The following is a 23,286-nucleotide window of genomic DNA, read 5'->3' as shown; positions in this document are numbered from 1 at the left end:
CTTACTAATAAAGTATTCCTTTTAAGGCGCTTTTCTATTTACATAAGATCCAATTTTTTAACAGTTATATACGAAATGTAATGACGATAGCATTGACATGTAATCATAATATCACGATCTCACATTATTTGAAAAATCAGGGTTCTCTCGACGAATCCAGAGATGACCGCGCGGGAATGCTGATCGAGATTCACGACGACTCGCTCGGAGTTTCCTTACGACCGTCGTGTGTAAAGAAGTCGCGCGCGCGATAAATTATGCGTGTCCAGCGTCCCACGTGGTGCGAATGCGGCCGATAAATAACCAGTGGCGAAGGAAAGTACGAGGGTTGAGCGCCCTACACCGGCGATCGCTTCAACGGCTATCCATAACGAAAATAAACCTACTGCGAAATCTACATTCTAGCAAATCCAATGCGACGCATCCTTCGCTACTATGAAACGTCGACAAGTTTAACGACTCCATCCCTCTCTTGTTTTTCGCATTGCCGGCACTTGCGAATTTTCAATATATTTCCGTAAAAACCTTTACATCTTTATTGTCGTATAAAATTTTCTTATACATATTGATAAAAAACTGAGCACAGTTTTTATATGTATATATTTATGTCAATTTAATTACCTGAATCGCTGAGTTATTAAATATTTCCAGGCTCCTCTCTCTCGGAACTTTCAAAAGCTGCATCTTTACAAGTTTTGTAGAACTTTAGATTTTGTAGAGATCTCGCAAGTCTTTCAAATTTTTTCTTTTTTTGAAGCTTTACTATTCTATGTTGAAGTTGCAATAAATTAAAATTGTCAATGTATCTCATTATATATATCTCAATAATACTAGAACTCTGCACGTCCCTTTAACGTGTGGTGCATCCAAGGAAACGTATAAATTTTTGCAATTTTGTGCTCTTTCATTCACGCCTCGATTAACAGCTGCAAATGTACAACTCGCCGAGCGTCGCGGATCGAAGCACGACGAAGGCGCTCTCGAGAAAAATGTATAGTAAGACGGAAAAAAAGAAGGTAGAGCGGTGGAGGAAGGGGAGGAAGAAAGGAACTGAACAGTCCAGGAAGCTCTTACTTCCTCGGCGTGCAACGATCTCTTTACGGGCAAGCAATTTTTACGACGAAGCCACCCGGGCGGGCCGAAGTAACACGCAAGGTGACGAGATACTTTCGACATGTAAAGCGGTGATATTCGTATTCTTCCCTCAGAAAGTGACTCGTTAAGACTTTAAGAGCCGTCGACACGCAGGGCCATCCTTGGCCTTGCGATCGCCTTGAGGCGATTGAAGAAACTGTGAATTGTAATAGCCATCTGTTTGAAGACTCTGCGAAATTTTAACGTCACTTATCCTTTTAGGATTTTATGAGGTAAAGAAATAAATTTCCGAGAGTTTTACAGTAAGATAATTGCTATAATGGAGTATCGAGGTATGTATACTTACAGCAAATTACCTAATTTTCTACAAAAAATCAGCAGCGCATAAATAAGCATTAATTAAATTCTTAAAAGAAAAGATTTAAAATGTATTAAATAAAAAAAGTCTTTACTATCGTAAAATGACTCTTAGAAGAAAAGTCTAAATTTGAGATATTTTTAGGTTGTTTAGATCCTATTGATTATTTAGACAGTTTTATCTAAGAAAAAGTACCATAGGCTGTTTATTAAAGGACTAGTTACATAGACTAAAATTAGATCTCGGTGAAATAAATTAGTTTCCAAATATAATGCAGTTATAACATGATGAATAGACAAAAGTCTTAATAATATGTAAATAGTTTTCATAGAGATGAACAGTATTGTCAATTTGTAACTGTAATTGAGTCGTATGACTGTTACAACTATTAATCGATTAGTTAGGACAGTAGTTATTTGTTTATTTTGTATTTCAATGTTGACTCCTGTACACAGACTGCAATAACGTTTATCATGGAAATTAACGCGATAGCCAATAAATTTATCGTTTATAAAAATATAAAAACGAAAGAATGATTGACTACTGCGTCAACTTCCGCTATGTGTCGCTGCGTCCTGTATGCAAGAACCCATATCGTTGCTACTACTGCGTATGACAAATCTTATAAAAGAACTGGTTGGTTGTAAAATTGAGGATTTCTGGAAACTCGAAAACTTCACTTCAACGTTCTTAGAAAGTTTGTTATACGATAAATGGATTGCTTTTAAAGCTTTTAATGGATATAGCTTTCAAAATATCCGTTTATTGGTGCGTTCAAGGAAATGTCATTACCGCTATTTGAATTATTCTATTTTTGTTACTACCTGCATTTTTCCAATTTTATTATATATTAGTAGATTTGATCGATTAAATATTGAATTAATTAAAAAGTTTTGTCTAATGAGAAGTTTCGAGATAATTTTTATTATATTAGAAATATTTAATAAAAAAAAACAATTCTAAAACAAATAATGATTTTGTTATTAATTATCAATACATATTTGTTGTATTTGTACATCATTACAATTGAAAATTGTAGCGAATTTTTGTTAAAAAGTTAAAACTGCTTTAATTTCGATTAAAATAAGATATTCGTTAATTTTATAAAATTTGAAGAGTAATTAGCTATAACTACTAAATATATATATAAAATAACTATTAAAATTATTATTATAGTTATATACAAGTAATGATAACCGACATTATTAAAAAGAATTAAAAATTAATTATTTAGTTAATTTCTAATATAAAATTCACAGATTATCTTTGATATACCGTAGCTCGAAAACTACCTATTATTGAGCCTCGTATCTATGGCATCTTTTATTCATCATATTAATATAATACATTGTATGTGAAAACTGACTCACTTTATAGGAATCTAATTTTTCATACATGAGGTGTACCCCGTTATTGTAATAATTGTATGATAAAGTAGGTCCCATGAAATAAGTTAATTTTTACATATGATGTAGCTTATAATGTGGAGAAAAAAAGGTGTAACTTGTGCTCACAGTGTACCTAATACACTGCAGCTCAAAAACTATATACATACATGTGAAAACTAACTCATTTCGCCGAGATTCAATTTTCCGTATAATTAATTAGTGTGGGGTTCTTTAAACCAATTTCCTTAAATTAAGTAATATTTTATCTATGGTATAATTTTCATGTAAAAATGTATTATTTTTAAATAAATAACATGTATTATAGTTAAAAAAAAACAACGGTATCTAATCAACCTATTTCTGTGTATGTGAACTGTTTAATTTCAAAACAAATAATGTTCATATAATATATGCACTTACATTAGCAAATAATAAATTAGATTTGAATCAAACTTGATTTTTTTTAGTTAAATTGTTCAACTTCATTATTTTCATTCAATTAACGACATATTGAATTAAAGACCTATAGGAATCATTAAAAATGACACAAATTGGGGATACCACTTGACATTACAAATTTAACAGTCGGACCCTATTCTGTGAAAACGTAAATTGTTCATCAAACGGATAATCCTGCAGAATGAGCATTTAAATAGATATTGTGATAAAGTCGATTTTATTGCACGAATACGTAACGAAGTGTCAGAATGACAATATACAACAAAAAACGTTATCAAGTTTTACATAAAAAATTCAGTAGTGTGTGTGTGTGTGTGTGTGTGTATAATCAAGTAATAAAATTTTCAAAAATTAAAATATACACATTTTTTCAAATCTCTTTGAAGTATTTCGAAATTGTTCAGAATCCTATTGACAGTGAATTTGTTTTACTGGAAATACCGCTTTCAGGGTTTCTCTAAAAGTGAATAATCTATAAAACAGATATTCACTAATTCTCGCGCAGAACAAACACTCAGATGAATGTTACAAAGTCCTGCTCGTTGCATGAACGCGCGACGTTCCCGGCTAATAACAGTCGGTCTCGGCACAAACGCGGACGCGCATGCGAAGCAACGAGATAAGACTTTGGGCTAAAACCGTGTCGTGACGGGATGTCTGCGCTATTCCATTCTCGGTGCCGCCGCGCCGGTTACATATGATGCCGCTCGTCCACGAAACTCGCGTGCACGAGTGCGCGACGTGTGAATGCAATTCGACGCGTGCACGCCTCCTTCCCGGGATGTCATATTTCCCAAACAAGAAACGTACGAATTTGCGACAAGAGGCTTAGAGAAGTGCAGATCTTTGCATAACGCATAAAACATTAAGAAATCGACTAATCAGAGTTCTTTACTTCATGAAAAGAAGAGAGGCTGACTGATTTTCTTTTTGTATTGTGACAGCTAATCAGAAGCATTGATTTTTAAATTTTCTCTTTATGTTTAGTTGGAACTCTATAACAAAGTATGACTAATTGAACGATTTTGTCAAAACAAGAGTAAGAAGGAAGAATATATGTACTGTCTCCTTTTATCATATGTATGTATGTGCTATCTCATTCTAACTTATATGTATACTATCTTACTCATTCTAACTTACTAAAGCTGATAAAAAGCCATTCTTATTTTAAGACCGTCTTTAATAATGTCTTGAGATTCCAATACAACTCTTTGATTGATTTATAACATTTTGGGATTGTACCTAGGATAGTCTTAAGAATCGACTATAAATACTGGTTTATGTTTGTCGCCGTAAGTTTACGATCGATTTGCAATTAATGTAGAACTAGTTTTATGCAAACGTCTGTACTTTAGTCTTAAGTTTCAAGCGATAGATGGAGAGCGTCTCGAGTGCCGCGAAGACGCAGCTAAGACGCCGGTTGCTTGGAAAAGCAAAATAAGCCATTATGATTGCCGCACGAAATCGAAAAGAATCGAGCAGCAAAAACGTTGCACAATGTCCCCGCGGAATCTCTATGGAATCTCTACGCGCAAAGTAAATCTTATTATATATTTATTTATACTATTACGCTATTAAGATCACATCAGGTACCTAACGAACCGAATCACCATAAGTGACGAGCGCTGGCTAATTTAGTTCCCCGAACTGCGCGCATGCATGTGACTTCTCGTCCTTCTTTTTTTTTTTACCCGCGCTCGGAAGTCGGAGCACGCGTCCGACGGAACCAGCTGCTTATCCCAGGATCTCGGGTGCACCCTCTAAGATCGGCTAATGCGATTTTGGTGGCGCAGCGCGAGAAAGGGAGGACATGGAGAGGCAGTTCCCGAAATTGCGACAGAACCAACGGACGAGTTATGTTCGCCCGCGACGATTTTAAGACGATAAGACATTAAGGAGACACCGATGAAGCCACGTAATTGATGAGTTCGTGGCGTGACGACGCCGCAATGGCGGACGCGCCGAGATTAAATCCATATAACGCGGTGAGACATTTGATGTAAATAGCAAAGAATTAAAATTTTACAGTATTTGTCGAGTGGTTAATTAATATCGTGTCTCGAAAATTAACCATCCTTCAAAAATAATGTTCGCTTAATTATTTATTATATTCCTCTTTTTTCGGAGGCAATTATCACACGAAAGCCACAGCGACTTCTGAGGAAAAATGTTGTCAGAGACGTCATTTTGATGCCAAAATGACGCAGAAATGAAGTCAGCTTGCTTCCTACTACACTACGTTATAGGTATAAAAGAAACGTCATCAATGCTCGTTCCATCAAGCGATCTGAAAACTTGACGATTGATGAATTGCTGGTAATTGACGTGGCTCGAGAGGTCATTCGAAAGCGGGTGAGGCCGATGCACGTGTTGTACGTGCACGTCCGCCGTTCGCGAAATGTAGATCGGCGGTGATTTACTTATCAACAATCGGCTCTCCGCCGGAGGTAAATGGTCGAGTCGTGACCATTAGTTCGTGGATCACGGGTATACGTATGGACCGATCCCGTACCTATACGAAGCGACAACGCGCGCGAAACGACACCGTGTGAGGCCCGACTGGGATCCCGACACGACATCAGGCCCTCCGCTACGGCCCTGCATAACGACGCGTCGATATACGTTACGAGAATCATTTTACCAGAGTTTATTTATTCGATTCCTATACGACAAATTAAATATGGAAGTTATTTTCACCGTAACTTTCTTCTCACAAATGTAAGCCAAAGTTACGCTATTTAGCCAATTATCTATCTTCTTTCTTATCAGATGTCCTTTTAAGAACTGATTTTCTTAAATATTTTAAGGCGAATAATTCTAACGTGAAAATGTCTAGTAAAGTTCACGAGTCATAGAGCTGAACATTTTGCGCGCTCGAACATATGATGTTACGACAAATGGAAAAAGTGATATGACGAATCCATTTATCAATGTCGAGATTTTTATACAAATATGCAACATTTTTATGTAAACATTTTTTTCTGTTACTATCGCAGAAAATATGCAATTTATATACTGAATTTGTCGCCCGCCCGCCCTTACGTCTCTATCACACTATGCATCCATTGGAGACTGAAGATTAGAATTCAGCCAGTTGGAATGAAATGGAATAAAATTAAAATTACACCTGATCGGTCGAATTCCAATCTCTTTAATTCACAATGCTCAATCACAAGTACTAATTATATTCCTCGCAAGAACGTTTTTTATACGGAAACTTGGAAAACTCTCAGGAGATTCGAGTTTCAAGAATGTTCTGAAAGAGAGAGAAAGAGGATCGCGTATTTCTTAGAGCGAAACAACCTCGAGGAGGAACTCGCTCAAAAATTACGCTCCACATTATCCTCCGTAATGCGGCTCTGTCAGTGCAATTTGTAGGTAGTTGCGAGCATTCGTAACGACCGAAATCACAGGTGCGCGCACGCTCGCGGAGAAACGCCAGTTACGCAACAGGCGACGCGACTCTTTTTCAGAGGCGGCTCTTCAAATCGGCCCTGGAAATCGGCGGTAGAAATTACTTCGCGCTTGACTTGCTCGCGTGAGTGGAGCGGCTATTCTCGGCGACTTCGTAACAAGCCGCGCGCGGCCTCGTCCCATCGAAAATAGGACGAAATCGCTCAGCAGTCGCGGACATCAATAAGATCGTCCACGTTGGAGAAATCAAGATTCTCTCTCCTGAAGTGTCGAGCCTCTCTTACGCGAAGGTATTCAGCGATCCTTAAGTTAAGAGGTCCTCTTCGAGCTTGAAGTGCAATTGCGAGCACGTTAAATAGCGACTTCGTATCTTCTTCTAGTATTTGAATCACTGATTCAAACGCGTCTCTTTTTTGCGCGCGTTTTTATTTTATTGTCAAACATCGGTTTGCGCCAATCTCGCCTACGGCTAACGTCGGCATTATTAAAATTTTCTTCCTTTTTCGACGTCACGGATAAAAGAACTGATTACGCTAGATTGTTAATTAAAAAATCAAGCGTTCGCTCACCGATAGTAGTCCTTCTTGCAGTAGATATTGCCGTCTCTGATGAAGCAAGTGCCCTCCCCGTCGAGACCCTGGCGACAATGCGAGCACTGGAGGCACGCGGCATGCCACCTCTTATCGATGGCCTGAAGGTAGAACCTATCTGATATTTTGATACCGCATCCCGCGCAAACTACGTTTCCCGGAACATCTTCGGATTGCGAGGGCGGCGTAGGCGGCGGTTCCAGCTTCGGGATGGCGTGCAAGTGCTCCGTCGTGGTTTGCTGTTCCTGGGAATGCGTGTGCGGATGCAGATGGGGATGATGATGATGGTGATGATGGTGATGATGATGATGGTGATGCGCTGTCTGCGACGGCATGCTTAGGTCATTGGCGTTCTCGAAGTTTCCACCGCTGCCCCTGTATTCCTGTCCGCCCGCTGAGAAAAGTACACCAGAAGAATTCATCAGTAACTCATGATACGTTTCTATAATATTCATCCTTAACAATATTAACACGTACCTTATTACACTACAAAGCACTTCGGTAAACTAATTTAGATATCTCTATAAAGAGATATCGCTATTCAAAAAAGCCTCTGAAGATTAAGTTTTAAGGGATGACATATTTAAAAATAAGGATAAAATTCTATTAATCATTTCTCGCGAACCTATCCTTCTTAATGGATTCCGACATATATCTTTCGTTCGACCTTTCGATATAGATATAAGATAATCGTACCTCCGGGTGAGTCGTAATCCCTCGACTCATAAGGGGTGGTCGAACCGTCGTAACAGTTGTTATTGGTGCCACAGTGGGTCTGATGCAGGGGCGTATGATGGGACCCGTGGTGATGGGCAGCAGGAGGACTGCACGGTAGAGTGGTAGGTCGCGCAGCATCGCCCATCGACGCGGGAAGGCAGGGACTTAGATCCCTCGCCTGGTCCACCGCACCGGGCCCCCCCGTGCTACCGGGTCCCCCCTGGCGCCCCACAGCCAAGCCGCTGCCACGCTCCTGCGAGCTGGGCGGCTGCTGGAACAAATCGATATATCGACACTTTAGCTAGCGTATCAAATCAACGATGTCCATGTGTGTTTTGTCATGCAAAAGGCGAAGCCGGTAATATGAGTATGACGCAAGTACGAGACATTTCTTATACGTTATATTCGGAGAAAAATCCGCATTAACTGTGACTTGTCATTTTTCTTGAAATTGAGAATCAATAAAAAAATCCCTTTCACATGTAGTATCCGTTATTAGGAATTTGTAAATGAAAGTAGCATTATTCTTATTAAACTTTTGTGACTTTAAGCGATCGAGACGTACAATTTAGAAAATAGCTATTAAAGGAAATTGCAATTAATAGAAAATCGTGATAGATAAAAAGTTATCAACAATATAAGAAGATTAAAACAACAAATGGAAGAGAATTGGACAAACAAAAACAGAAAATGTGAAAATACAGGAATGAACGTAGAAAAGAAAAGAACTGAAGTTATAGAGAGAGAGAGAGAGAGAGAGAGGGAGAGAGGAAAAGAAAAATAACAAATAGCATGAAATGCAAGTGAGAATAAAAGAGAAGGATGTAAGAATTCAACGGAAGAATTAAGACATCATAAAAATAAGGTAATTAACAGAGTAAAAATATTAAGACAGTTAGAAAGACGAAAAGGATCGACGGATTAAAGGGACCAACAGGACCAAAGAAGAAGAGGAAGCCGAGGGAGATAAAAAGATATAAAAGACAAAGCGAGGACATGGCGAGGACAAGCAGGACCGATCGGACCGAACTCGCGAATGGAATGGAGGTGAAGTGACGACGGGTTGCAACCGCCGCTGTCACCAGAGGGAAGAAATGCGCGGAGAGAAAGAGTAGCACACCAGCGATGGTAGTCGGTCGTCTCTGATGGATGTCGCAAGACGCATAGCGCGCCCGCGCGCATGTGCGAGGCCCTATAAGGCACGAAGGCGGCCAATCCGATGGCAGCCACTGTGTGTTTCAAGTGTTCGCAACATGCCCGTCGCTGATTGCGTAGATATAAATTGTAAGCCCTCTCTCTTTCTCTCTCTCTCTCTCTCTCTCTCTCTCTCTCTCTCTCTCTCTCTCTCTCTCTTCTCTCTCTTTCTTTCTCTCCCCCTTTTTCCATTTAATGCCAATCACCCTTTTAATTTATTTATTTATGTATTTAGACTATTTATTTAATTCAATGTTTCTTATTTCAGTTCCTGTGATTGAGAGAGAAGAACTTCGAACGAAACATTCCCACGAAAAGATGCTGACTTTAAAAAAAAATATTATGTACCATACAATCCGAACATAAAGCCTATAATTTTTTGTTACATTTTTTTTGTTTTTTTGTATATTACATTGAACTTTCTCTACAACAATGAAATAGGCGCACAAATAAACGTTAGAAAAAAAATAAGAAAAATGTAAGAAAATGTGCAAAGAGTTCAACTATAAAAGACGTACCTACAATATACGTAAAGTATATTATAAAGAAAGGTATGACATATACCTGACATATTATATTTACTACCGAATTTAAAACGTGAAATTTTTTTATGAGACGTCCAACTTCCTTCATAAAAATCATAGTTTTTCAAAGATTCGAATCATAAATGTTTCAAAATTGTTAACTCTTAGAATCAGCTGCAGACAGATATACAACTTTTTATAACTTGTGAAATTCCTAATAATTTTCTTGAACACGGGCAGAGTTTCCTCAATAATCTTATTGTATACTTTTCTAGTCAAGAATGTGAATCATATGATTTTAAAAATTTTCGATAATTTTCCTTATTATTATATATGTTTTTATTTTTAGATTGAGTTGTAGGATCAGTTTTATTCTCGCAGAGATTTAATTAATAAATATCAAAGGCATATTCTGCAGTATAACGGGAAGCAAAAGTTCACATAGGGCGATTGTATCACGTTAACCACCGCGCGAGACGTGATCAGAATCGCTAATTCCGACGCGGATTTTATTTAACCGTTGACTTTATTTCAGCAAGCTTTCGCGGCGCGACGTAATCTTTACGTGCATGCTGTTGATCCTTACGTAATGCGGATCGGCTCGGCGAAGGCATTGCAGGAATGCGCGTTCCTCCAAGTGTCTCCCGCATTGTCCTATCCCATAATGAACCACCGTCGTGTGCGGTAACAGGCTCATTAAGCCGCGCCATGAATTATTCGCAAATCGATATCGTCCGTAATTTTGCGGAAATACCGATCCAGCCAGTCCCGCATAGAAACGAATTCAACTGCGGGCGTGACTCATCCCCCAATTCCCCCTCCGATGCTACCGTGTGACGGAAAACATAACAAAAATAGAAAAAGATAACGAAAATGCGTCACCTTCGCACGCGATGTTTGCAAACGTCACTCGTGAGGCACGAGGAAGTAATTCAAATAACACGAAGTTTAAAATCAGAATATATATAAGACATCTTTTAGGTATATATATATCTTCACATATGTAGTCACCTAAGGATGAAAGGTTATGAAGAGATCCCTCGATAAAATTCATTCATGAATTTTTCGGTAACCTTTAATCTTTAGATAATCGTCATTGTGAAAACATAGGACTTAGAGTGTCTTCAGAGCATCTTTTGGACATAAGATAAGATATGTCTATCTGGAATTTGGATTTTTTGTCGAAATTGTTTCCTAGAGACACAATCTTGAAAGATCTGATTGAATTGAAACGGAGTGCCGACGATTCCGCGACTCGTCCTGAAGATTTCGCATCTCCCGCAACTCAACAATAATACGGAAAAAGGCAGGGTCGATGTGATCGGCCGATAAATTTCTCACGAGAGCCGGCGGTCGAGCGCGATCGCGCGATCCTCTCAAGATCCTTATCCATCTCGAGAGCGGTTCGGCAACGCGTTCCCGCAGACTGCAAACAGACTTTCACCCGCAGCGACGAAGCTTGCACAAGAGCAAGGCGCGCGTCCACCTTTCCTCTCTTTTTGCTTTTTCCTCCCTTTTTTCTAATCCTCCCCCCTTTTTCTACTCGCCCCATTTTCGCGAAATCGCGGAGTAAATAATGCTCGCGCGCGCGGAATCCGCGGTCACGAGATGCCGGCACGGAAACGAGTAGAATGCCGTCAGAAATGTCGCTCCGGCTGCCGGCAGAAACCGCGCGTCCTACCGTTTCGTATACCTGCTGCGCGAATCTGTTTGTGTTTCCTTTCTTTTTTTTTTTTTCTTTCATCGTGTATACTCGCGAGACTCGCGCGAGTGCCACTTCGCGACGGCGATGCGATAATTGAAAGAACGTCGAGGGAGCACCTGTTTTATCGCTGCTGAGGATTCGTAGCGAAAAAAAGTGAAAAATAAAGTACTGTGTACTCGACGCGTAAACGATTATTAAACGATGCTACTTCAAAATATTTTAGAAGTTGGATATAGAAAAAAAGATTTTTATGTAAATCAATTCTTCTTGAATAAAATTACTAATCTCTTGTTACACACACACACACACACACACACACACACATTCTTTCATTTTTCATGTGAGATCTTTACCAGCTGTCTTACAATGGGAGTAATATTGTGTAGTAAATTATAACAGTAAGTCATAAACTGTAAGAAACTGACCAATCACAGTTGAATTCGAGAAAAATAATCAACTATGATTTGATGATTAATTTAGATTTAGGGGGCTTACTGTATCTATTATATTTCAGGATTTTAGGCTTAAGCAGTAAATGAATAGGCCAATCACGCAAAGCAATAAACGTAATATAAATAATAATAAATTCAAAAAACGTTGATTTGCTTACTAGGTCTTACTTTCTACATTTTTCGTATCATAACCTTTACATTTCTAATATTATTAACTTTACATATATAAAATGTATAAAATAAAGTGCAGAAACACATGTTTGTGAGATAATTATATCGTATATCGAAGGTTAAACGTTTACTTTTAACACTTTGAATTTTAAATTCGAAGCGCTGCAAATGTAAGTTGTATAATTTCGTTGTTACTCGAAAGAACATTCGGCGATCCCGAGATACCTGGTCAACGACGGTCAGCGAAGAGCGTTAACAAACGTGGCGCAGCGACGGGACTTGAAAAATGGAGCCGTCGCGCCGGTCGCAGACGGTAATTTGTTTGAAAACGCGAGACCGAGTGCGTTCCGACTACGGAAAAGCATGCACGATAACCTTACGTCACGACCTACCGAGATACAGCGTTATCGCAGTAAATTGTAACTCGGCTCTCTTTTTCAACGCTCAACGCCCGAAGAAGAAGCCCGGAACGGCTGCGGCTGAGTCAGCGAAATTTCTTTCAGCATCGACAACGACGGCGCGCGGCGGCGACGGGTAAAAAATTATCGGGATGGCTCGTCCTCGATATCAATGGCGCAGCAACGTCGCTGACGTCGTCACAGTTCTTCGACTTTAACTCGAAACCCGATTATAACGTATACCAGATAGCAAATAACTTTTTCTATCGACGCGACGATTAACAAACAACGATAGTTGCTTTTGAAAATTTTACGTTTTTGGCAATGAATGAAGACCCTTACATTTTTCCTCCCTTATACAGAAATATCCCTTTCGGAATTCTCCAACATTCTTTAACACAACTTATGTTATGCATTAATAAGTAAATAGCAATTATATTACAAATATATATTACGCAAGAAGTGAGTATTAATATTTTGAATCGTTAATATGGCTTATAATAATAACTTTTTGAATTATTTATCATGCGTCAGTTACTGTTCAATCTTAAAACGCAGTTCAACACTATAGAAAAAGAGAGAGAGAGAGAGAGAGAGAGAGAGAAAGAATCAAGATTGTTTACTCAATAAAAACTTAAACAAATAAGTTATTCTGAAAAAAAAGAATGTGATGAAAAACGAAATATCGCATCTCGATACAAAAGCTGTAATTATTATTGAAAAAGTCGAAGAATTTTAGAATTCTGTTTTTTATACAAAAATTAATTAATCTAAAAAATAGAAACGATCAATAATGATCGCTCGGTGCTTTCAGTGTTAATTTTAAAGCTAAAAATGTATAATAGGATATATTATTAGATTAATAATTAATTTAATGTTATCGATATTCAATAAGAATATCTCATAAATCAACAAAGATCATCTCATAAATCTCGAGAAATACATTTTATATATTAGGTATTTTCTTCTTTTCCCTTTTTCTCTCCAATATGGAGGGAAAAGGAAGATATAGATGAACTGCGTGCAAAAAGTTCAGCTAAAAAGAACAGGCCTATTATAAGATCGAGAAGAACAGTGTATACTACTTTTCGTGATCTATTCATGATCAAATAAACGTCCAATTGTTTCGTTACGTTCTATTATCTCCGACGGAGAGAAGATACCCGTGATGTTTTCTCTTTTGTAACGTAAAAGATCGTCTCATCATGTATAAGAAGAAAATTTTCTTTAATAGACCTCTCTGGCAAAGAGCCGGTGAGAATTCTCGAGGAAAGCGTTAAAACTGAAAGTGTGCGTTACGTTTTGTTGCTCGGTAGTCTCATTCACACGCAGATCGCGGCACGTGTGCTGGTGACACGCGTATCAGCTTCCCTTGCTCGGCCAACGATAGCGATAACAATAAATAGCCTCGTCCATCGCGCCGACCGCGGTTTTCTCTCCTCTCTTTCTCTCTCTTTTTCTCTTAAAATGCGTGGGCGACGCTTAACACCACGGAGAGCCGATAAACTGCCCGGCTATCTGCACTTCTCCGTTTTGCCGTTGCGGGCTACCAATCGGCCAGACTAAAGAGAGTTCGCGGGAATGGTCAGCAGAAATATTGGACGGCGTGCTACCGTACCCCATATACAGGGTGTCACCAAATCACCGCGTCATCTTTTTCGATCAGAGATATTAAAGATCGAAAAAAGAGATATATTATATAGTTATATATAAGAATTGACCGATCACAGCCGAATAGATTATTCGACTGTGATTGATCAACATTCTATTCGGCTGTGATTGGTCAATTTTTACAACTGCAATCATTTACAACTACGCTTAAGCAATTGTAGAATAATCTTGATATTTCAGCGTCCAGGTGACAAATTTCGCGGCGTTAGAATTTCAAATAACAGCGCTCTTATATGTATAATATGTGATAAAACTTTCGACACTTATTATTCTTCTAGCATCTTTCCAAACTGTCATATTATCCGTTGATTTACTGATGTTTCCGATATGAGTGATATGTATGAGTTTATTTGTAAACAACGACAAACAAAATAATATACTAGAATATATAGATAAAATAATCTCAACGCCATTTAATGCGCGTTGTGGAAGTCCAATTTATCTCAGATTTCGGCGAATACATCGTCTGTGTGTCGCAGGTGATACTATTTCTTTTATACTATTTCTTACGCGAATTAAGCGAGAAACGTTGTCCTTCTAGAACTGTGACGTATATATACGTCGCAAATTAGCCGGATCGTTGATTCGCACCACATCGCGCTCCACTTTGAAGCGTATTATTAGATCGCCCTGAAGAATATCAATGGTACATCGTGCAAGTGCAGTTTTATGCACTGCTAATTTCATTCGCGAAATATTCTGAACCGAGAATCAATTAACAGCCCCGGCGTATGAATAGATTGCACATTTATCAGACGGCCCATAAATTAACTTCACGTAACTTATCATTGAGAGTCCGTTTTCCTTCTATAGGTATATACAGTGCAGTAATCAGAAATCCATCGCTAAGAACTCGCGATGTACCTATTGTTACATTCATGATGTTAAATTATATCCAATTCTTCAATCATCATTTCTATAAATCGCCACTGCTCTTACAATATATTGTTAATTCGATTAAACAATTTATAACTCACGAAAATACTATACCAAATTTAAGTCGAATTAAGTTCATTATTTACTGAGTCCAAAATATCGTTTACTTTAAACGTAACTATATAGAAATGGATTAATTTACATTTTCTGACATTGACGTTAAAAACAACAAAATGTTACTTTTTTTTTAACTTAAGAGATTGCTCCTTTGATATCTGAAATATGGAGTTCCAATTATGTATGAAATACATGCATATATAATTTTATATGTGCGAATTTTCAATGTGTATGCGACAACAAATCGAAATTCTCGTGAGAATGTGCAAATATACAATTTATGCAATAATTTTCAATTATGCATCTGTTTAATCTATATTGAACTGTTGTTGCTCTTTGTTTGTTCCTCACTTACAGTCAGTAAAAATGGCTGCGAACGCCGCATACATAAATCACGAACGAGAGCGATGGATACATAAATCACGGCTGTATTTTCAAAGCTCGCAGCGGCCAAAACACGAGGTCTGAAAAATAGTCAGTTGGCCAGTCTCGCGAGGTTTAAACTCGTTCCTCTTCCTCTCTTCTCTCTCTCTCTCCCCCCTCCTCCCGATTGCCCTGATAAACGGAGTTCTGTTAACACGCTGGAGGAGCGGCGGGTGTCGCATGCCAGGGAGGCCAAGAATCGCGACCTGACCCCGGGAGATTAGCGATCCCCCTTCGAATGGGCATCATCCTGCTTCTCGCATTCCGCGAGAATCGCCCGGCAGCTAAGGATGCTTATATATCAATTTAATTCTTATATTATATATTCAACGGTACCGGACGCGCAAGCTTTTCGAATTACTTTGCTGGCATTTGAACGAAAATTAAACGGGAGTTAAACGAAATGATAGCATCTTCAGGTCTTGGTAATGTTAATGAAATCACAGAATTTGTTTGCAGCGAACACAGTGCTAAAAAAACATGAAAAATAGTACACTTTAAAAAAAATATAATTCAAAGACACTTATTTTTTTCATACAAGAAAATTTGCTCGACGAAGGATAGCTTTGCATCAAGATTGCAGAAAAATGCTTGCGGTAAACGGAGAGAAATACACGAGTTTGGAATTATTCTCTATAACTCTTAATCGGTGCTATTCTCGTTTTGTTACGTACACTGAATACTGTAAAAAATATTGCATAAATAAACATATAACGAGTTCTTTAATCAGAACGTCAGACATATATAAGGTGATTTTTTATTTTCTAATTAATTTGAGATTAAGTTTTACTTGATGTTTTATCCAATGAGCTTCATCTATAATGTGTCATGAATGAGATGCCTATTAGTTGAAATATTAGGTTAAGTTTAACAAGTTAACCAAATAATGAAAAATTTAGCCTAAGGAATACAAGTAAATGTACGTATCTTTATAAATAAAAAAAGTTATAGTACACACAAAGTAAAAGAAACTTCAAGCATTGTCACACTGAGACCCAGTTTTTCATTACCTCGTTAACTTATGACGTAGATTTAACTTTACATAACTTGATAATGTAAAAATTGTGTTTTTCTGGCTAGATCACTAAACTAATGATTTTGTAGTGGCAAATTTAAAAGTTACTACAAAACCATCAGTTAATAATTAGTAATTAATAGTAGCTTAAAAAATAAAATTCTTATATTATCATCACACAAAAAGAATTTTCTTTTAGAATTTATCCTGAAAATATGGTAGTTGTGTATAATTTAAATATTTTTATCGTGCATTTCAGTAAAATTAATCAAACTTATTTTACATTTCATTACAGATTTATCAAATAACAGAGTTACATAAAATTCTTCGAAATATAATACAATGTTATTTCACGATTATCATATTTTTAGAGTGAAGTCTAAGAACAAATTCTTTCCGTGCTGATTAAGTCTAATCACAAAATAAGAAAACAAAATTAAAAAACCAGGATTCAGAGTGGTATCTAGAATTCCTTATTGCTGCACAATGTTACATTCATACGTATATACATTTAATAAACTGTTGAGTTTAAGAGTCTTTGCTGCCAACAACAGATTTGCGTGCGGTTCATCGACGCCATTCAATGCGCGCTTGCATGCTAAATGATTTCGACACGCGAACATCGTGGCCTCGAAATTTGGCTCCTCTCTACTCGAGGTAAATTAAATGCGTGACATGACATGACAATCGACGAGGAAGAACCGCGCGATAATCATATTAAGCCTTTCAAAACCGCAAAAAGTTTTTAATCTTTGGAATAATAAAAATCTCCTGACATGACGCCGTGGCGCAAATTTCAAATTAAATTAAATCTCCTTTAAGGTGTAATTCGAGCAAACTGATTTATAAAAAAAATAAAATTGCGCGTTCCTCGAAACACCCAACCGGTCATTAATTTTTAATACCAAACAGCTTCAATATTATCACCCTTGAATTTTAAATTATTTATTAACACAAAAACATTTTTTTTAATTTATTATGCTTTCTGCGATAATAATAATCAATGCCGAATAACTTATATAAGATATTTCCTTCGTAATGCCGATGACGTCGTTCATACTATCAGCTTTTTGTTTTTTCTTGCATCGAAAATGGTTTTTATCGAAATCGCATCAGGCAGAGAAATTCTATTCCGTTGGAAAATTAAGTGAAGCGCATAAACGTCGTAGAAGTAGGATGCGCAAAATTTGGACCGATGTTATTAATAAACTGTCCGACACGGATTTTACAGTTGCACGAAAAGAGGTGATATCTTAGATCTCTCTTAGATTATTTGTCGCTGGAAAGACGAGTTTGTTAATAAAATTACTCTATCATATCACATTTTTTATTTAGATTTTGGAATTGGATTTAAAAATGATTTCTTCCGAAAATATGGTATTTCTGAATGCTTTTGAACTAAAATAGCTCAAAAATATGATGTGACAAGACAATTCTGCAAAATCTGCTTTTTTCTACAAAAAAAATCTATAAAAATTACCTAATGTGTTAGCTGCTTTAGACTGAAAGGAAAGAATCTATTATTAATTGAACATTTGACTGGAATTATTTCAAAAAATATTTAGTAGCTATTTCCAGACTTTTTTTTATTATAGGCTATATATAGTTAGAATAGATGTTCTGATGAACTTTTATTTTTACGTATCAAAACAAACAAATAAAAGCGTTTTCTATGTGACCAATACTATTAGTTTGTCATACAAACAAGTTGAAAACATAATCTGTGAGATATGAGAGAAGAAACTTTCAGTTGAGATATATTCGTCAGAAGTGAGACAGAAAATAGTCAAGAATGGTATTTTCTCTTTCCATGTCATTCATTCGAAGCATATTTCTATATTTAATATTCCTCTATTTACAAGTAAAACTTTTAATGATGAATTTTTTAAAGAAAGGAATTAATGTCATATTTATCTTGTGTAGCCGTTGCAACACAAAGCTTTTAAAATTCTGAACTTTGAGATTACAATAAAATTACATTTTTTAACACAGAATTACGTATTTATATACTAGAACCATCTATTTCTAACGAACAGTTCGGACGAGTTCGTCAAAAGTCTATATAATATAACTCTTTGAGAACGATAATGGTTTGCTTATGCACAATATGAATAATCACCTGCATCAAAATTTATCTTGAAGAACAACCGCCACTCTTTAAACTGAAAGAATATCGCGAAATTATGTAACATTGGGAATGAAAAAAACGAATCTGTCAAATGTGAAATATGCATCAATGATAACGCGAAGAATTTTCGTGACTCGTTGAGTGCGTCGTCGAGTGAACGAAACATACCTCTTTCCGACTTTACACCCCGTATATTCATTTTTGAAATAAATGATAACGTCAACAACAAGTGCAGCGATGAAGCCGACCAGGTTGCGGTTTCGAGTGCAAAGTTAAACGTCGAGCGTTTGACCGCGACGACGACTACCACGGTAGGCTCGCAGGGAGGGTAGGAGGGGTAAGACGGAAAGGGTGACGGATATAATCTCGGCGCGTATAATAAATTACACTTGTCACAAACGCGCGCGCTATCGTAGCCAGACACGTTCGCAGCAAGATGGCCTTTTATCTCATCGAAGCTACATTGATCGTCCCCTCTCACTTTCTCTCCTGCTATTGCAAACGGACGTCCTCGGAAAAATCGCGACGTTCGCGTTGTGAGACTAACCGACGCCAAATCGAACGATATCGCTGATAAGAACACGACGCGTTTTCCCGGAAGAAACGGAATTAATTTTCCCGATCTACGACGTTTTGTTAGCGTCTGTGAAATATTCAATGAACATATACCTACAAAGTACGCGTATCTCCCCTCCCCTCTCTCTCTTTCCGAAGCGCACGAAACACATTTATGATTACACAAGACACCAAAAAGATCTTAAATCTTAAATGTCAAGTTTAAAAGGAATCGTATTTCTACTTCAGTTACATATATCGAACAAAAACTATTTAAATCAAAATATAACTTATGCATAATGCAATCTCAAAACCAGTCCTTACAGCTCTTATATTCCGCTCTTGATTAATGGCTAATGAAAATGCATAAATTCATTCAAGTAATTCAAATCTAAATTCGTCGTACTTATTAATATAATTTTGTTTATACACATTTAATAGATGTAGATAAATTTATTGATTTACTTGGCTAATGAATTTATTTATACTGCAAAATTTTCTTTATTTTTTTTCGACAACTTTACATCTGAAAATTAAATTTAAATATTAAAACATAAATATACTTACATAACTTTAATTTAAGCTTTAAAATTCATTTAATTGTTATAAACTGGTATATAAAGTATATAAATTAGTAATACTTGATTTTTTTAAATAAATAATTTGTGAAGATTTTCGAGAAGAAATATAAATATTTGTACATAAACGTGTTTGTTTGAATATTAATTTTGTTCGTTGAATATTAATTACTAATGGCTCATATTGAAACTTACACGAAAAGACCGTAATTTCCTTTCGCAATGTTATTTTACGCTTCTTCCATTAGTGTACGCGTGATTAACGCGTCAGTTTAATTAATCGACGACAAGGGACAATCAATTACGTTTGTTTACAAGCAGTACTCGTTACTTACGACGGCCTCGACTGGTTGATTAAGAGCAAATTAATGTTACTCGAAGGTGGACCATGTTATCACACCTGGCCATGTAATCCTGTTACTTCAGAATAATTATCTGTCGAGTTTTCACATTAGTTCACTTAATTGGTAGCAATCACAGTTTTGTATTCAGAATGGTCAAATGTAAGATATTTTTAATAGTATGGAAAATTTTTAAAAGATTACTTGTCAGTTTGACAAAAATATATTTGATATATTTCTGAGAACACGCCTATATAAAAATATGTATAATATGTATCTAATTATTTACGGTACAGTCTTATTTCCCTATTTGCGATTTTATTCTTTAATCTCAAAAAGCTTGATAATATTAATGATAATTAGGGAGTATCTACTGGTGGTAAATTAATCATATCAAATTTTCGTCATTTTGAGTATTCGCCACAGATTATGATACGCACTACGACCTTTGAATAATCTCTTTAAATGTCAATCTCCGATATAATTATGTCTTTAAATTCTACTTCCCAATTAGAAGATATGTGCCAATAAATGATATATCACTAATAATTCAGTGTATTAAACGTAAACCAATCTTTGAAGTTCAAAAAGTTAATGATTAAAGTCGTAAAGATTTATAATCTTCTCAAAATAACAGATTCGCTTGTATCTGCTGCATTTCTTACAATGATTTCGTAAATTAAAATTTTATATTGATATAATCGACAAAAAACGAATTTTTAGACTCTAGTTTAAATCGTATTGTAGTAAAAAGATTTATATAGGTAGGTATTAATATAGAAGTATATACATATATCTCTTGACATTGATGAAATACCGTTTAAAATAATATTACAAAGTTTGTCAATTTATGTTTAGGTAATCTCGGTAGTTTATTAATTATATTATAAGGTTTAGAAATTTATAAATAAAATTCAAGACATTTTATGGTCAAGTCTGGTTTGAAGAGCGCCCGTCGCACGTCTCGGAATCGTATCTGTACGAGCTCTGTTTTATCACCTACTTTCAAATCAATTTGATTCTTCGACACTGCAGCGACGGTTACAACAAAGTTTATAAAGTTTATAGTAAACCGTAGAATAAACTGTTCACAGTGAGTACACATTTCAAATAAAATTGAATACAATTTGAAACACGTAAATCCCAGAATTAATAAAATACCCGAAGTATGAATTTAATTCTAAAGTAATTTGATAAGATAAAATAATCGCAAAAGCGTCGGCTCTTAGAAGAAAAACCTCCAAATAACAGCAACAATAAATAAACTTAAAAAAAATTCGGTCCCTCACAGTAAAGATTGAACCACAAAATGTTTACAACCATTTTATATGAAAATTGTAATCAAAGGGAAGCCAAAGTTCACAGAATGACTTTTTACTAGGAGGCCAAGGTTTAGTCTGCATCATTGATGATAATAATGATGATAAAACTCTAGTCCACGAAGACAGAGAGGTCACTTTGTATCCTAAAAATTTTGTATTGTCATCGAAATCTACGAAAGCTGAGTTCGTATAAAATCACATATTCTCATTTAGAATAAAAACTGCAGTCCGGTTTTGGCAAAATTATTTCATCGAGTAATCATATTTTTAGACAATATTCTATATTAACACAGATTTTAAATATTGACGCTATTTAAAAAAATTGTATGTAGATTTTCGATGTATATCATTCTGTAAAAGTAAACATTTGACAAGTAATTTCATGTCAGTCGCGCGTGCATTCTACTATGTGACAGAATAGAAAATGTGCATAGACTGTGTGTTATGAATATAGCTGACGGGAATTATAGAAGGAAGAGAAAATTATTAATATATAAGACAAGAAAGAAACTTATCGGTTTTACGACGGTTCGTATTATGAGTGACCATTACTTATAAGTTTCTAGGCATAAATTGGTCTACGTAGTTCAACTATTACAGAAATTATCTAAATAATCTATTTTAAGCTTCTGTGCTATGCAAAGATGTTTTGTAACTATAAATTGTGAGCTGAGTAATTTTATTTCCCGTCATTTCTTCCAATAAATTTATATCCGTTCTATATATAGAAAATATAAGTTATTAATTCAGAGAATCAGAGATGCAAACAGTTTATATAAAAATTGCAGAAAGTGTACATTTGGAGTCAAAATAAAAAATTCTTTTATTGCAATAATTTCTTTTTTAATTTTTTCCCCTTTTTTATAATTGATTGATAAGATCGGAAAAAATTCACTAAATATATATAATATATTACTTTTCAATATACATATATAATATGTATAAAAAATATATGAAAATTTTCCTTGAATGAACGCAATATCATTACTTAAAGCGTAATATATAATTTGCAAATTTAAAAATATCAGAAGGATAAAGGGATATATAGCAAAAACACAATCTTACTCCCCGATTATCCACAGAACTCTAACAAAGAATACAATTAACATTGATTTTTAGATTAAACTTCTCTCGTCACGTTAAGAATGTTAACCGATAATTTAAGTAAGTTCTTATTCTTCTGACTTTTTTACAGCGAATAAGTAATTTGATTTCATGTCTCCTACATTCTCACACAATGCATATTATCAGAAGTGACCCCGTCACGTTACACAAAACAGAACCTGATACTGGAACGTTGATTAAAATTATCAATTAAAGACCGAGCTCTTAAAAATTCGTTCGTACTCGCAAAGATGTAAGCAGTCCCAGATTCACCATCTTGAATTCGATTAGGAGAAGTATTCACGGAGATGCTATCGCAGATTCGCAATCTGCGAACGAGGAGCTTCCGCCGCCCCGGCGGGGTGTACCAGCTGTGGTGCACAGCGGCCAATGGGCAACGCGGACACAGGGATGACACTCACCCAGTGCATGCCGGTGGTAGGAGGGGCGCGCTCCTCATACACTCCCATCAGTGTGGCCGCTGTCGCGGGGTAGTTCCCGCTGAGGGTGCGCGACGCCGATGTTACTCGGGGGGGAGTCCCGAGGGGTCCGCTTGCCGATAACGCGGAGATGGCGTCCGCTGTGACTCGGGTCTTCTCTTCCTTCCACCTCTACCGCGTCCACCCTTGTCCTCTCCTCTCTTACGTTACTCCCCCCGCAACACTCCCGATATCACGACACTAATGTGGGG

At 36.5% G+C, this 23,286-nt stretch overlaps 1 protein-coding gene across 1 annotated transcript in view; it reads right to left on the bottom strand.

Moving 5' to 3' along the window:
* Positions 1-23,065, bottom strand: part of LOC108777523 (protein apterous) — a 42,507-nt gene extending 19,442 nt beyond the window's left edge. The window contains exons 1-3 of the mRNA XM_018544437.1: positions 23,018-23,065; positions 8,001-8,292; positions 7,284-7,698 (exon numbers count right to left, since the gene is read on the bottom strand). Coding sequence (XP_018399939.1) covers positions 7,284-7,698; positions 8,001-8,292; positions 23,018-23,065 — 755 coding nt within the window. The remainder of the gene's footprint in view (positions 1-7,283; positions 7,699-8,000; positions 8,293-23,017) is intronic.
* Positions 23,066-23,286: the final 221 nt, after the last annotated feature.

This window comes from Cyphomyrmex costatus, unplaced genomic scaffold, assembly GCF_001594065.2.
Source record: "Cyphomyrmex costatus isolate MS0001 unplaced genomic scaffold, Ccosl1.0 scaffold441, whole genome shotgun sequence".
Classification (NCBI taxonomy): domain Eukaryota; kingdom Metazoa; phylum Arthropoda; class Insecta; order Hymenoptera; family Formicidae; genus Cyphomyrmex; species Cyphomyrmex costatus.
Note: the sequence above shows the minus strand (reverse complement) of the source record. Positions and strands in the feature narration are given on the sequence as shown.